At 42.2% G+C, this 14,500-nt stretch overlaps 1 protein-coding gene across 1 annotated transcript in view; it reads left to right on the top strand.

The window, feature by feature from the left end:
• SRGAP1 (SLIT-ROBO Rho GTPase activating protein 1) overlaps positions 1 to 12,752 on the top strand; it is a 193,935-nt gene extending 181,183 nt beyond the window's left edge. Inside the window, exons 19-22 of the mRNA XM_081958839.1 lie at positions 5,717 to 5,897; positions 6,674 to 6,808; positions 7,497 to 7,842; positions 9,348 to 12,752. Of these exons, the coding sequence (XP_081814965.1) occupies positions 5,717 to 5,897; positions 6,674 to 6,808; positions 7,497 to 7,842; positions 9,348 to 9,725 (1,040 nt within the window). The 3' untranslated portion in view covers positions 9,726 to 12,752. The remainder of the gene's footprint in view (positions 1 to 5,716; positions 5,898 to 6,673; positions 6,809 to 7,496; positions 7,843 to 9,347) is intronic.
• Positions 12,753 to 14,500: the final 1,748 nt, after the last annotated feature.

Here is a 14,500-nt window from a genome sequence, read left to right as displayed (position 1 = left end):
GCGGCTCTCCTGTGGCTGAGGCAGTTGTTGAGGAAGATACCTGCCAAGGACGTTAAAGTCAGGCAGGATATCAATAAAATCATGGCAGCCACAGAGTACGCTGCTGATGCCACTCTGAATGCTGCTAAGTTTGCCTCGCGTGCCCTAGCGTCTAATGTTACTTCCAGACGCCTCCTGTGGCTTAGGCACTGGAATGTGGATATGCGCTCCAAATGGAAGCTTGTTACTGCCCCCTTTAAAGGGGACAAGCTGTTTGGTGAGGTCCTTGATCCAGTCCTTGTGGAAAACAAGGACAAAAAGAAAGTGATGCCATCAGTCACCAAAAAGCCTGATCGTAAAGGTCCTGGCTCTTACAGGAGGCAGGCCTTTCGGAACAATGAGCCCTCCACCAGCTCCACCCCCTATCATCGGGCGTATCCCCAGCAGGGTGAGCGGTCTCAGGACCGTCAGTCCTTTCGAGACAGAGGTCGCCAGCAGCCCTTCTCCAAGCGGCCATTTCGGGGGGGCTCCGGCTCCCGACCCTTTAGGAGGTATAAATGACCATCACAGGTCAGCTCCCATAGGAGGGCGGTTGCAGTTGTTCCACGCCAAATGGGAGCAGACCACGTCGGACCAGTGGGTTCTTCAAACGGTCCGCATGGGTCTCACTTTAGAATTCTGGTCCCCCCCTCCCCGCCACTTCATCCGGTGTCCAGTTCCCTCAGGGTTAGTCAAAAGATCCCTCATGGAACAGGAGATAAGGCACCTCAAGGAGATCAGGGCCATAGAACCTGTCCCAGCAGGCCAGGAAGGAAGAGGGTTTTACTCCATCCTGTTTCTGGTCCCCAAAAACTCAGGAGGGTGGAGGGGGATATTAGATCTAAAGAGGTTCAATCACCACGTGACATATCGCAGGTTCAAGATGCAGTCCCTCCAGTCCATCTTGGGGGCATCAGGCCAGGCGATATACTAACGTCCATAGACCTCAAAGAGGCCTACCTCCACATCCCTATCCGCAAAGCCCACCGCAAGTTCCTGAGGTTCTCTTACGCGGGCCTCCATTACCTCCGGGACCACGGGTTCACCATCAACCTGGAAAAAAGTCATCTCGTTCCCACGACCAGACTGAAGCATCTAGGGGCCGTCATCGACACCACCTCGGGCACGGTATCCCTGTCCCCGGAAAGGGTGGCCAGCCTTCGGGAGATGGTCGTTCAGGTGCAGCAGTCACGTCTAGTCAAGGTGGTTCAGCTCTCACAGCTCCTTGGCAAGATGATCTCGTGCCTGTCAATCGTGCCTTGGGCGAGACTTCACTCCCGTCCCCTTCAGTGGCTCCTGCTTCCATATCAAAGAACAAACGAAAGCAGCTCAACAAGACTGATTCCAGTTCCAGCAGAGGTACGTCGCTCTCTAAGTGGTGGTTGTCTCCGGCCCTGTTAAAGGGGTCGCCATTCAAGGAGCCAGTCAGGCTCACCATCACAACGGATGCCAGCCTGTTCGGTTGGGGGGCCCACTGCCACAACCAGCTCGCACAGGGCAGGTGGTCCCCTTCCGAAGCCGCTCACAGCATCAACTGGCTGGAGCTGAGGGCAGTCAGGCTTGCGCTGAAGCGCTTCCAAAGCACCGTTCAGGGCCACCACGTGTGCATCATGACAGACAATGTCGCCACCAAGGCGCACATCAATCGACAGGGGGGAACGCGCTCCAGATCCCTGATGAAGGAGGCGGAGCTCTTGGGTCGATGGGCGGAGAGGTATCGCCTTTCTCTTCAGGCGGAGCACATCTCGGGCACGAGCAACACCCAGGCGGACTGGCTGAGCAGATCCACAGTCGACCACTCGGAGTGGCGTCTACATCCGCTGCTGTTCCAGCAACTGTCCCAGAGGTTCGGCCTCCCGCTGGTGGACCTGTTCGCCACCGCGGCCAACGCGCATCTTCCGCGGTTCTTCACAAGGTTCCACGACCCGAGGGCGGAAGGAGTCAACGCGCTGCACGGCCCGTGGCCGAAAGGTCTGCTTTACGCTTTTCCCCCGCTACCTCTTCTTCCCAGAGTCATCAGGAAGATCCTAGCAGAGGAGGCGGAGGTGCTGCTGGTAGCACCGTACTGGCCCAGGAGAACCTGGTTTGCAGACTTGGTGAGTCTTTCGATCACACCACCGTGGCGGATTCCTCCACAGGACATCTCTCTCAGCCAGGGGGCCCTTCAACATCCAGAACCCCAGTGGCTGCAGCTGGCCGTCTGGCACTTGAGAGGGATCTCCTAAGCAGAGGCAAGTTGTCAGACAAGGTGATTGGCACCATCCAAGCGTCACGACGGCAGTCCACGACGCGCATCTACGACGCCACTTGGAAATCCTTCGCCAGCTGGTGCACGGCTCATGGTACGCCTGCGCCCCTTGCTTCGGTTCCTGTCATCCTGGACTTCCTGCAGGAAGGTTTGGACAAGGGCCTGGCACCTAACACCCTGAGGCGCCAGGCAGCAGCCCTGTCAACCATCCTCTCAGTTGAGGGCTACGCATCTCTTGGCCGGAATCCGACCATCCGCAGTTTCCTCAGGGGAGCGACCAACCTGAGACCCCCAGTGGTCCACAGATACCCATCTTGGGATCTCAGTGTAGTGTTGCGGTCCCTCATCGGGCCCCCGTTTGAGCCCATTAAGACGGCCAGTCTCAGACACCTCACATTCAAGACGGTTTTTCTGGTCGCTATCACGTCTGCTCGTCGCATATCGGAACTGGCTGCCTTGTCAGTCAGAGAGGACTTGTGTCTCATTCGTAACGACAGAGTAATCCTGAGGTTGGACCCTTCCTTCATTCCGAAGGTCAATTCCTGGTTTCATCGGGCGCAGGAGGTGGTCCTTCCGGATTTTTGTCCGCATCCTCGGCACCCGAGGGAAAAGCGCTGGCACATGCTGGATGTGCGCAGGACTATTCGCAGATACATCAAGCGCACGGCCAGTTTTCGGAAATCCGAATCTCTATTCGTCTCCTTTCAACCAGCTTCTCAAGGCAAGAAGGTCTCTTCATCTACCATCGGCGGATGGCTGCGAGCCTGCATTGCTCTTGCCCACGTTTTACAGTCCGTTCCTGTGCCTCGCAATATCACAGCACATTCGACTAGAAGCGCCGCCACCACAGCTGCCTGGTCTACACAGGCACCAATTGAAGAGATCTGCAAGGCGGCCACCTGGACTTCTCTGTCTCCATTTGTCCGAAATTACAAACTGGACAGTTTTGCATCGGCGGAAGGGGCCTTTGGGAGGCGTGTTCTTCAGGGCATCCATACCAGCGGAGCGACCCTGATGGCTGAGCCTTCCCGCCCTAGTGACAGTTAGCTTGGGCATGTCCCTTCTTTGGACTCTCCAGAGCAGCGCCCTGGAAAATGACCATTGTCTTACCTGAAGGGTCCTTTTCAGGGCGCTGCAACGGAGAGTCCACCCCGCCCTGGGGTCTATTCTCCGCTGGTGTTTGTGAAGTCACAGTGTTGTTTGTTGTTTCTGTTATTGTTGTTGGACTATGTTTGACTTGTTCCATATTAGACTTCCAGTTGAAGTTTCAGCGCACAACTGTTCCACGTCTTCATTGAATAAATCTGAGGAGAGTCGGCACCAGAGGCGTGGCTTAAAGTTTCAATTCAGTTCTGGGCAGATTGGCTGTGTTTAACCCTTCTTTGGACTCTCCGTTGCAGCGCCCTGAAAAGGACCCTTCAGGTAAGACAATGGTCATTCCATTAGCAGAACAGCTTCCAATGTAGGGGGGAATAATCACAAATCCAGCAAGTTTTTATATTTGCTTGAGAGTCTGTGGAAACAGTTCGCTAATGTTAGAATGAGACTTCACTGAACAACTAATGTAATTTTGTCTTGTAGTTCTTGTCACAGAATTCAATGTTTCAAAGTTATTCATATCATTTTAGCCATTTTTGTTATAAGATTGCCAGATTTAAAAATTCTGAGTGTTTAAACATTTCATGGAAAAGTCTTTTTATAATGCTACTATCAAGCATTGTACATTAGGCTTGTCAAATTTCTTGTTTCAGATTGCATTTCACAATGCTTCAAGTGTATAATGGCTTATTTAGTTATATTAACAGAATAGATATCAGTAAAAATTATATTTTTGTAGGGAGAAAAAAGTAAGTAATCCATGGGAAATGATGTGGGAAAGAGTAAGTGGAATCTGAGATGCTAGCAAAGCAGGTCCAATCTGTGGAGACCCAGCACGCAGGATGGGGTGGGGGAAGCAATTGTGGAGACCGCAGGGGAGCATGAGGTATCTCAGTAGATTGGGAGAAGCCTTGGATGGTCTGCTCCAGCACTAGGCCCCACATGCTGTTCCCCAGCCTGAGATTCCTCATGTGCATTTAAAGACCTGCGTATTTGATTAACAAGTGCATTGGGGAAAGTAGGGAGTGATCACATTCATTTAACGTGATTCAATCAAACGAATCCCCAGGTTACAAATGTAATTGGCAGGCTTTATTACATTTGTAACTGGAGGATTACCTGTATAATGAGAGTGATGGAGGGTCTCAGGGAAGTCCTCCCTTAGCATGACACAAGTCCTGTGTCACGCCCACCCTGGCCACACCTACCCAGTCACATGACCACCCAGCCACACCTATCCAGCCGGTCATTAAGGCAGAGAACCAGTTGTTAAATTATTTGAATCCCACCACTGACCATTACATATTTTCAGTCATGCATTACTAGGTTCATGGATAAGAAGAAGCTGCCAAATCTCTGGGCACCATCTTCCTTATTATGAAGAATCAGCAAGAAAAGAAACTTACTGAAGAAAAATAATGTTTTGTGAGCTTATCAAAGTTTTATATGAGAAAGATTTTTCATAAGATCTTGGTGGATCACGCCATAGATCTACAGAATGTAGGCAATTATTCTGCAGCCAGCCAGATTGGAAAACTCACAAGGCTCAACTAGAAAGTGAAGACCCATTTCAACTTATGTTTCCCTGCAATTAGTATTCAAGAAGTAATTGACATAAATAGTTGAAATGTATTTGAATATAAGTAGCTCGAGTTGGTAGTTGCGTTGTTGATCTGAGCTTCGAGCCAAATTGCCAAGCTCGGAGCTCAGACCAACAGCTTCACATACATAGTATTTGAAGTCCTGTTTGCTTGATCCTTCATAATTCTGCCCAAACCCTTTTTAAAGCAAACCAAATTGATTACCATGATTGCTGGTAGGGAATTTTTCTATTTTACTGTGTAAAAGAGTATTTCCTTCTGTCAGTTCTGAATCTATCCTCATTTGTTTTCAGTTGTTAACCTCAAGTTATAACACTGTAGGACCAGAAGAAAGACAACTTTCTCTTCGTATTATGCATGTTGGTACATCTCAATGTTGTTTTCTCTTTCCTTCAGTCCAATCTGAAGAGCCACAGTTGGTTGATCTCTTCTGATAGGGCAGATATTCCGGTTCTTTTTTATTGTGCTATTTTGCTATTTTCCAACTGTAATGAATTCTTAAGGTACAGCGACCAGAACCATGTACAATATTTCAAGGTGGTTGTACCATAGTTTTGTATAAGGTAATTTCATGAAAAGACATCCTTTAGTCCTAGCCAGATAGCTTTATTCCTCAGAGATTATTGGGTCCTAAAATGTACTATTTGAATAATAATATTTTTCTTCATTCAACTTTGCTAATTTTTATTATCTATTCATGTCCCTTGCTGTTATAAGCTATTTTTAAAGTCTTGTGATTTATCTTTCACAGAATGTGATCCAATAGAAGCTATAGCCAAGTTTGACTATGTTGGAAGATCTGCACGAGAACTCTCTTTTAAGAAAGGGGCTTCACTGCTTTTATATCATCGAGCTTCTGATGATTGGTGGGAAGGAAGACATAATGGAATTGATGGCCTTGTACCCCACCAATATATAGTGGTTCAAGATATGTAAGAAACAGCTAAAGTTATTGTAATACCAGAGCTACTCTTTTCAGACCAGCATTTTCCTCTGGTGGGAGATCTACAGATCTAAATTCCAAATTACAGGATACCAGAAATCTTTACAGCTCAACTGTTGCAAGTGCAACTGAGGATTAGTCTCTCCCAGCCATTCTGTCATAAATATAAGATTTCCTGTTCTGTGATTTTAATTTTAGTTTGCTGTCTCTTAACATCAGCCTCCTTATAAGGCTAATTTGAAGTTATACCTTATTTACTCAACAATTAATAAATAATTGTATCATTTTGAATATATCAAGTCATTTAGGCAGGCATCTAAAATAAAGGCTGTATCTAGAAACTAAATATTGAATTGAAAAGTACTCTGGTCAGAGGCTTTTGATAGCCATGTATTGGTCAATGTTTGATTATGCATGTAACAAATGCCTCTGAAAATAGTAACAATAACAGTGGCAACTACAGTAAACTACAATCACAGCAAAATGACACAAACACAAAGATTTCATCCTGCAAATACTGCCATGATATATCTTAATCTCTGATGCAAATATGCACATTGCAGTATTTGCATGATAATAACACTATAAAAGTTTGTCTTTGGCTCCCATTGCTTCTCCTTGTGAATCCCATGCAAAACATTTGTTAGTGAAGAGAAGATAGATGGAAATAAGGGGATATAAAACGGGGGCTGAATTGAAGCATGTTTTTCTTGTTTTAAAGCTACATACCTTAATTTTGCAAAATAAGTTTTTTTTAATGTTTAGGGATGATACATTCTCAGATACACTGAGCCAAAAAGCAGATAGTGAAACCAGCAGTGGGCCAATACTTGAAGACAAATCTTCTTCCAAAGATATGAGTTCACCAACAGATTTGAATTCTGAAGTATATCTAGGAAGGTAAATATAAACACTTATTTGTCATTAAATAAATCTGTTTCATTTATATTGCACTTCAAAATATTGAAATCTATTTTCCCTCACATATAGTAGTCATGAATGCTTGTAACATATATCATTTTTATTACACACAAAACTTGGAAATTAAGGAATAATGACTACCGTATTTTTGGAGTATAAGACGGACCTTTTTCCTCAAAAAAGAGGCTAAACTGGATGTGTCTTATACACTGAATATAGCATTTTTGGCCTCCTGAAACCCCGGCCGTTCACCAAAATGGCCGTGCATAGCCTTCAGGAGGCTTATAGAGTGCTCCTGGGGGCTGAGGAGGGCAAAATGAGCAAAAAAACAGGGTGTTTTTGCCCCCCAGCCCCCAGAAGCACTGTATAAGCCTCCTAAAAGCTATGCGTGACCTTTTTTGACAAAAAACAGGCCATTTTTGGGAGGTCTACAGAGGGCAAAAACTTTTTTTTTAATTTGCCTCTTCAAAATCTTGGTGTGTCTTATACTCTGAAAAATATGGTAGTCATATGTAAGTTAATATTTGAAGGGGCAACTTTCTGAGTTCAAATTCTACACAAGATCATGCTGCAGCATCATTGCCTGGTGTGGGAAGGTTTTGAAAGAATTATTTGCACGTTCTTTATTTTGTCTTCTGGAACTTCCTTTTCTTGCCCTGTCTTGTAGGCAGCGCAAGAGATCTGAACTCCCACTTTCTGGCAGACGTCCTGGCAGGACCAGTGATGGACACTGTCCAGTTCATACACCACATGGCCTTACTAATTCCTCAATGGAGTTAGTTTCTCCCATTATGGCAAGCCACACTTCTTCTCGAGCTGCCCTTCAGAACCACAGCCTCAGAACAGATAGCCCAGAAAGGAGACGGAAACCTGGCCACAGCAGCCTCACCAATATTAGTAGACATGAATCTCTGAAAAAAAGTGACAGTCCTCCAATTAGAAGATCAACCTCATCTGGCCAGTATCCTGTTTTCAATGACCACAAGCCACTTGACCCAGAGTCAATTGCTCAGGTATGTAATGTTAACATACAAACGATTTGGGGGAAGTGAATTGCATCAAGCAATATATATCTTTTCATCATCATAAATCCCTTTAGATATGTTGGAGTGAAAATCCCCAAATTGGACAGGGATTCCAAAAAAAAAGTTCCGACAATCAGCTGTGCGACTATCAGCTGTGTCGCACAATTTCTAGCTAATATAAATTGTGCAGCACGGCTGATTGTCACACAGCTGACTACCATTTCACCCGAACCAATAGCACTTTTTTTACTACCGGTTTGGGTGAACCGGTGGCATTTTTTACTACTGGTTCGGGCGAATTGGCCCAAGCCGATAGCATTTCACCCCTGGTTCTGTTGTTGGGAGAGGTGGAACAAAAGAAAAGAGGACAACCAGCAGCAAGATGGATGGACTCAGTTATAGTAGTGATGAGTGCATCATTGGGAGACTTGAAAGGACAGCTTAGGAATAGATCGTCATGGACAAAATCTAAATATGTGGTTGCTAAAAGTAAAAAACAACTTGATGGCACATAATAAAAACTACTCTCTAGCAGCTTCTCTGAATTGTAGCTTAGTCTGAATTTCCTGTCCATATTTGTATAGCTGCATTACTATTTGCTAAGATCTTTTTAATTGACATTTATTGATACAAAATAGTGCCTAAATTGTATTCAAGAATTGCATACATTTCTGTAAGGAAATGCTTTTTTGCTACAAAAAACAGCTTTTTAATATTGTGCTCTCAATATTTTGTTGTTAGGGCAAGTACAGTTCTGATCCTAATTGCACATATAATGCTTTGCAGAACATGATTGTACAATTGTGTAGCTCCAATTGTTGTCCAGTGTGGACTTTATGCACATGCATGCATATTCATGCCTTCTTACATAACCTGTATCTCTACAACCGTAACTTGAAAATGCTTTGATAATGTCGGTCATTTAAATTTGAAAGACTCTCCCTATCTTCATCCTTTGCAAGCATAAAGGAAGCTCCCAATATAACACTAAATATAAAGCTCAGATAAAGGTCTTCAGACTTTTACTTTGATCAAAACATCAGTATTATATTTCACCCAGTCAGGAAACCCCTGATATTGCATTTGCTGTGAGTAAACTGTGCTAAACCTGTTTAAACAAAGCTAGTTTTAAATAAAATGAAATAAATATATCCTTTTTCCTTTGTTTTCCATGAACATTTGTCTGTTTTCTTTCGCAGTTAAGGTTTTTAATTCTCTTCTTGGGGTGGCCTTTCCTATTCCTTCTTTCAGTTGTCAGAATTCAGAATCAATATCACTTGAATTGAATGCTAGTGTATATGCATATATAAGACAAAGTAAATTATGGTTTTTTGTATATGATTTGTATAAATAATTCAGGGTACACACACATTTATGCAAATGCAGGATTTATATGCGTCTGTTGCTTCATGTAAAAGTAAAAAATATTTACAAAGCTTGAATTTCCTATTTCTGTAGTAATTGTCAACATATTTGCTTCTCCCTCTTAATAGGATATTGAAGAGACAATGAATACGGCTCTAAATGAACTTCGGGAACTGGAACGCCAGAGTTCTGCAAAACATGCTCCAGATGTTGTCCTTGATACCTTAGAACAAATGAAGAATTCTCCCACCAGCACCACCTCAACAGAATCTTTGAGTCCTCTTCACAGCATCATGTTAAGAAATGCCGAGCCTCAGATTCACCGTAGCACTAGTTCTTCCAGTGATACTATGAGTACCTTCAAGCCCATGGTGACACCAAGAATGGGGGTGCAGCTGAAGCCACCTGCACTGAGACCAAAGCCAATAGTTCTTCCAAAAACAAACCCAAGCATAGGCCCCTCTTCTCCTTCCCAAGGCCCAGCTGACAAGTCTTGCACGATGTAGAACCCAAGAAACCCGAGTGCGGAGTGAACTACCAAAAGAATGTATCTGTCTGAATTCCAATATATTATTAGTTTATATTTAGAAAAGGAGAGGTTTGTTTTTTAAAATGTTAAAGTCTTGAGCTACCTACTTTAACATGGGTATTTAATAGGAGTTGGGTTCAATTTTTAAACTGGAACATTCAGTGTCTACTTTTACAATATATGCTTAACACAGTTAGAGACTCAGTGAGTGCATTTTTACGGCATGCTGAGCTTGATTAGATTGGGTTGGGGGGTGTAGTTTAGCACATTTCAGAAACCCAGCCTATTTGGTTAGTTTATGATCCAGTGTATTGCAAAAAGGCAGAAAATTACATGTGTTGTGTATGCCATTTTAAAGCAACAGGAATACACACATTTACTTGAAATCTCCACACTGCACCTTTTCTGCTGAAAACACCACAGTCACTGCCAGCATCACACTAATTTAACAATGTATACTTGAGAATGGTTTAAGACTTCACAAAGAATTATGGTTATTTGAAATGAATTTGTTAAGAAATAGGGTTCATTTTTAGTGCTGCCTGGTTCCAGTTCATTTTTCAGAAGGTCTGAGGCTGTGTTTTAAGAATTACTAAGCAGCCTGTCAAAGTCAATGCAGAAAGGAGGCTCACCTTGACATTGCCTTCTATAGTAGCTATTCAGTATGCATGTGACAGTCCTAGTGCAGCTCACTGACAGGATATGAGGAATTAAATTGCTTCTAGGAAACAGCAGTTTTCTAAACCAGTAGAAGTCTGTGGTCAGAATGACAATTGCAGTCGTCCTCTGGTTGCTATCCAGCAGACACCTTCATTAGGCTGGCCAGGAATACTGAGAATTGTGTTCTGACCCTGTTGAAGGACTCTATTGAAGAAAGTGGGTTGTTTCTAATGTTCCCACTCAAGCCAATTGCAGTGCAATAAAACGAGACATTAGGCACTGAATCTCTTTGCTATCAATTCAACTCAAAAACTGTTTACATTCCTAAGAGCCACTTGTCTGGACAAGTTTCATTAATCAATAATATGTAGCAAAAAATTCATGGACAGCTGCAAACTAATTGAGTAACTTGTTAATACTTTAAAGCTGCTGCATCTTCAAGATTATGAAACACAGTGCATACAGATGAATTGTGTTGCGTTTTTGTTAGTTTATTTAAATTGAATTATCTCTTTTTCAACTGGAATAGCTCCTTCAGTTAAGGCAAGGGTTTATTCACAGGGCAAAACATTGTTTTCTACTGTACTACAATCTGAATAAAATGGGTCAGAACTATTTTTTTCTAATTATGTCAGTATCTTTTTCATGTGTGAATGAATGCTCTGAACTGGCATAATGCTACATCATTAGGAACGTTTCTGTTATATGTGACCTGTCTCGACAACTCTTGCACAAATTGACACTTAAGCCATGGCCTTTCTCTGAATGTTTTATAGCTTACCTTTGCACTCTAAATAAGACTACTGTTTGTCATTAATTTTTTTTAAAACACAGTCTAGGGAAATGTGGGGTAGGGGAGGAGTCAGTTTATATCCATTGACACATATAAAATTGAAACCAAATACTTATTTTCACATAGCTCTTGTCACAATAGAAACTTGCAGTTCTTCCAGTTGAACATTTTTTCTCTTTATACTATACGAAATTCCAAAATGTAGAAGACTAGCTAATATGTGAACACACTTGTTATTGCATAACATTTGAAAGGCATTGTTCCCTGCTACTAAGTGAAGTTGATTCATTTTGTTAAGTGATCATAAATGCTAAAACTCATTAAATTATGTTTAGCTAGTAAGTTCACAAAAGTTGCTGTTTCCTAATGTACTGAAAATCAGCTGCTCAGTAGTTATTTCTGATCTATTGTTAAGTATTATATTTTGTAAAACTTGCAGGCCTATTTTTGGGGGACCAATTTTTGTGTGCCCCAGATGACATAATAGCTATTTAGCAAACAAAATTAGAAATTAATGATATTCATTAATGTGAGACAAAGAATCCACTTAGGGATATTCAGATATGCAATGCTGAATTATATTTTTGCCCTCAATAGACTGAAACAATAAAGCTTTCATATTTTTGAATGGGGTCACCAAAATGTCTCTACCCTGGAAACTTAACTAAGACCACACACTCAGTATTGAGGCTTCAGCTAATATAAAACTTGTGAAGTATGACAGTGACCCGTGTAAGGTTGAGAATTGTTTGCTAGACCAAATCTGAGACCTGTGGGACAAACTTGAAAATATCAGCTTTCTTTTAAGTGCATTCTACCCTAGTGATTGTTGTTATTAAGAGGCCATATGGTATAACAAAGATGGGTGCTTGTATCTTGAAAGTGCATAAGGAAATTCTGTATGTCTGAATATAACTGTACTGGCTTCCATACTGCTTATATTAGAAATTGTTTAGTGAAGAAAAATATTACGAACAGTGAGTTTAGTGAATGTTTCCAGTTAGAACATTCACTTGAGTTAAAATGTGTGTAGTTTGATGGTATATTGTAGCTACTTCAAGTATAGTAAGTGGATATGTAAAGGGAAATGGATACAACTACAGGCATAGTGAAGGCTAAATGCCTCTATACTAATCAAGTCAGTATTGTCCTTGACTGTCAGTTAGATAGATTGCAGTGCTGGTAGCTTCCTGCTTGTTGACTGTTACCTAATTGTGTCAATGTACATCTGTAAGTATGTACATGTGAAAGTGCCTTTACATTTTTAGAGAAGCTGCTTTGGCTTAGCTTCTTATACTATTGCATTTTTATTTTCATATTCTGTTGTTTTTGTTCTGCTGTGTTCCCACAACATTACTTCCATTCTGAAAGAAAAAAAAGGAATTACAATTGCACAGTTCTGGAAGAAAAAAAGAAGAAAACGTACTGTTAAGCTGTTGTGACAATGCACTTTGATGTATAGTACTGTACATTTTGGCATGTACCATATACTTTCAAAATTGTTTCTCATAGTGTAACTTTATAATAAATAAGGATAGTTCTGTCAGAGTATATATTGGTTGAATGATATCTGTCAGTCATTTTCTATTCTTGGATGCCCTCTAGATCCTTTCTGCCTATTCAGTAAATAAGAGCTGTCACAGATCAGACACATTGCATTTTTTGTTTCATCAATTCCTAAATGTAAATTTCAAAGTAGCTTTAGAGTGTCAGATTCTTTCCTTGAGGGTTTATTAGTTGAGCAGGCAGCCAATGTCACGGTGGTGCAGCATCAGATGTAATATTTCTGAAGTGCACAGGCTGCTGCCAAAAGACTAGAACTTTCCCTGCCAAATTTAAACTGAGGAAACACTACTTAAAATTCCAGTCCATGTTAATGTGAGCCATGAATAGATATTTTACAAATATTGCCAAAAAGGAAAAAACTACCCTTAAATGTTACATGTTAAAAACTTCTACTAGACTATTATTGCATATCACTACTCCAACTGTCTACCAGACCTATCCATAATGATTCAGTGCCTTGTTTTAATAACAATTACAAATATTTTATATCATTTCTTATTACCAATGGTTCCAAAGCATTTTACTATAATAAAAGAAGGCTTGGACAATCATTTTTTTTAAAAAAAGATGTGGCCATAGGGATGAGCTAGGAAATGCCAATGTAAAAATTGGAATTTAAAAAATGCTTGAAATACTTCAGCATTTGTACTGCTGCTTGTACAGGTAGCTCTTGAATTATGACCACATTTAATCTTGTAATTTTGGTTGTAAGTCACAATCCTGCAACTCAACCTGAACTGACTGAGAAAGGACCAGATGATCCAGTTTATTCAGGGACCTTTTCTGCTGTAATGAGCTGCATCTCTTTCCCCCCACGCCCTCACCATCAACACTGACTGAAACAGTCCCTAAAGAAAGGAAGAAAACCAACACAATGCAGTGCCACTCACCTTCAATTCTCAAAGCCAGACAGAAGGACACCATGATTGGTGATATGGAATAGCTTCTGAGAGGTCAAGAAGAGCCAGGATGGATGCACTATCTCCATCCCTTCCCTCCAGAGGTCATCCTGTTTCAGGCCCAACCCTGGTGAATCCTGATTGAAAGAGGTGTATATAATCCACCTCATCCAGGAACCTCTGCAGTTGCCATACAATTACTCTCCACAATCTCCCCCCCCCCCAAAAAAAAGGCTGGATACTAGACAAAAGCTACCTAGATTGCATTAAAATCAATCCTTTTTGTGAAGTCAGAAAGCTCCAAGGGAAAGAAAAAGTTGGGATAGCCTTGAACACTGACTTGGTGAAGAAAGTTTTTATTTCCACAAGTATTTAGTTGAGTGCAGCTAAGGATTTGCAAATCTAATTTGAGAATGGAATGTTCAGAGCTACACGGGTAGAGGTGTCAATGTATTGACAGTGTCTGGAGGCTGTTCAGATCTGGATGGGATAGAAAGACTTCAACTCAATCATGACAAGGCCCAATGGCTGTCATTTGGTTCCCTGGGGTCAAAGTTGTTACCATTGTTTGGCTTGGATGCACTTTCCAGTTCATGACAGGTGCAAACTTGGGATCTTTCTGGACTTGCAGCTACTACTCAAAGAGCAAGAGACAGGAGGGCCTATGTATGGGGGCCCCAGTGAGACAGTTGCAACCTCTCCTCAATCAGAAGACACTCCACATACTCATGTCCTGGTTTCCTCACAATGTGATTATTGCAATGTACTGTTCATGGGGCTACTCTTGAAGACCACCCAGAAGGTAAAGGTGGTTCAAAATGCAATACCAGAAGC

This window comes from Natrix helvetica, assembly GCF_964273705.1.
Source record: "Natrix helvetica genome assembly, chromosome: 6".
Taxonomy (NCBI): domain Eukaryota; kingdom Metazoa; phylum Chordata; class Lepidosauria; order Squamata; family Natricidae; genus Natrix; species Natrix helvetica.
The sequence above is the reverse complement of the archived record's forward strand: the minus strand, read 5'-3'. Positions and strand labels throughout refer to the sequence as shown.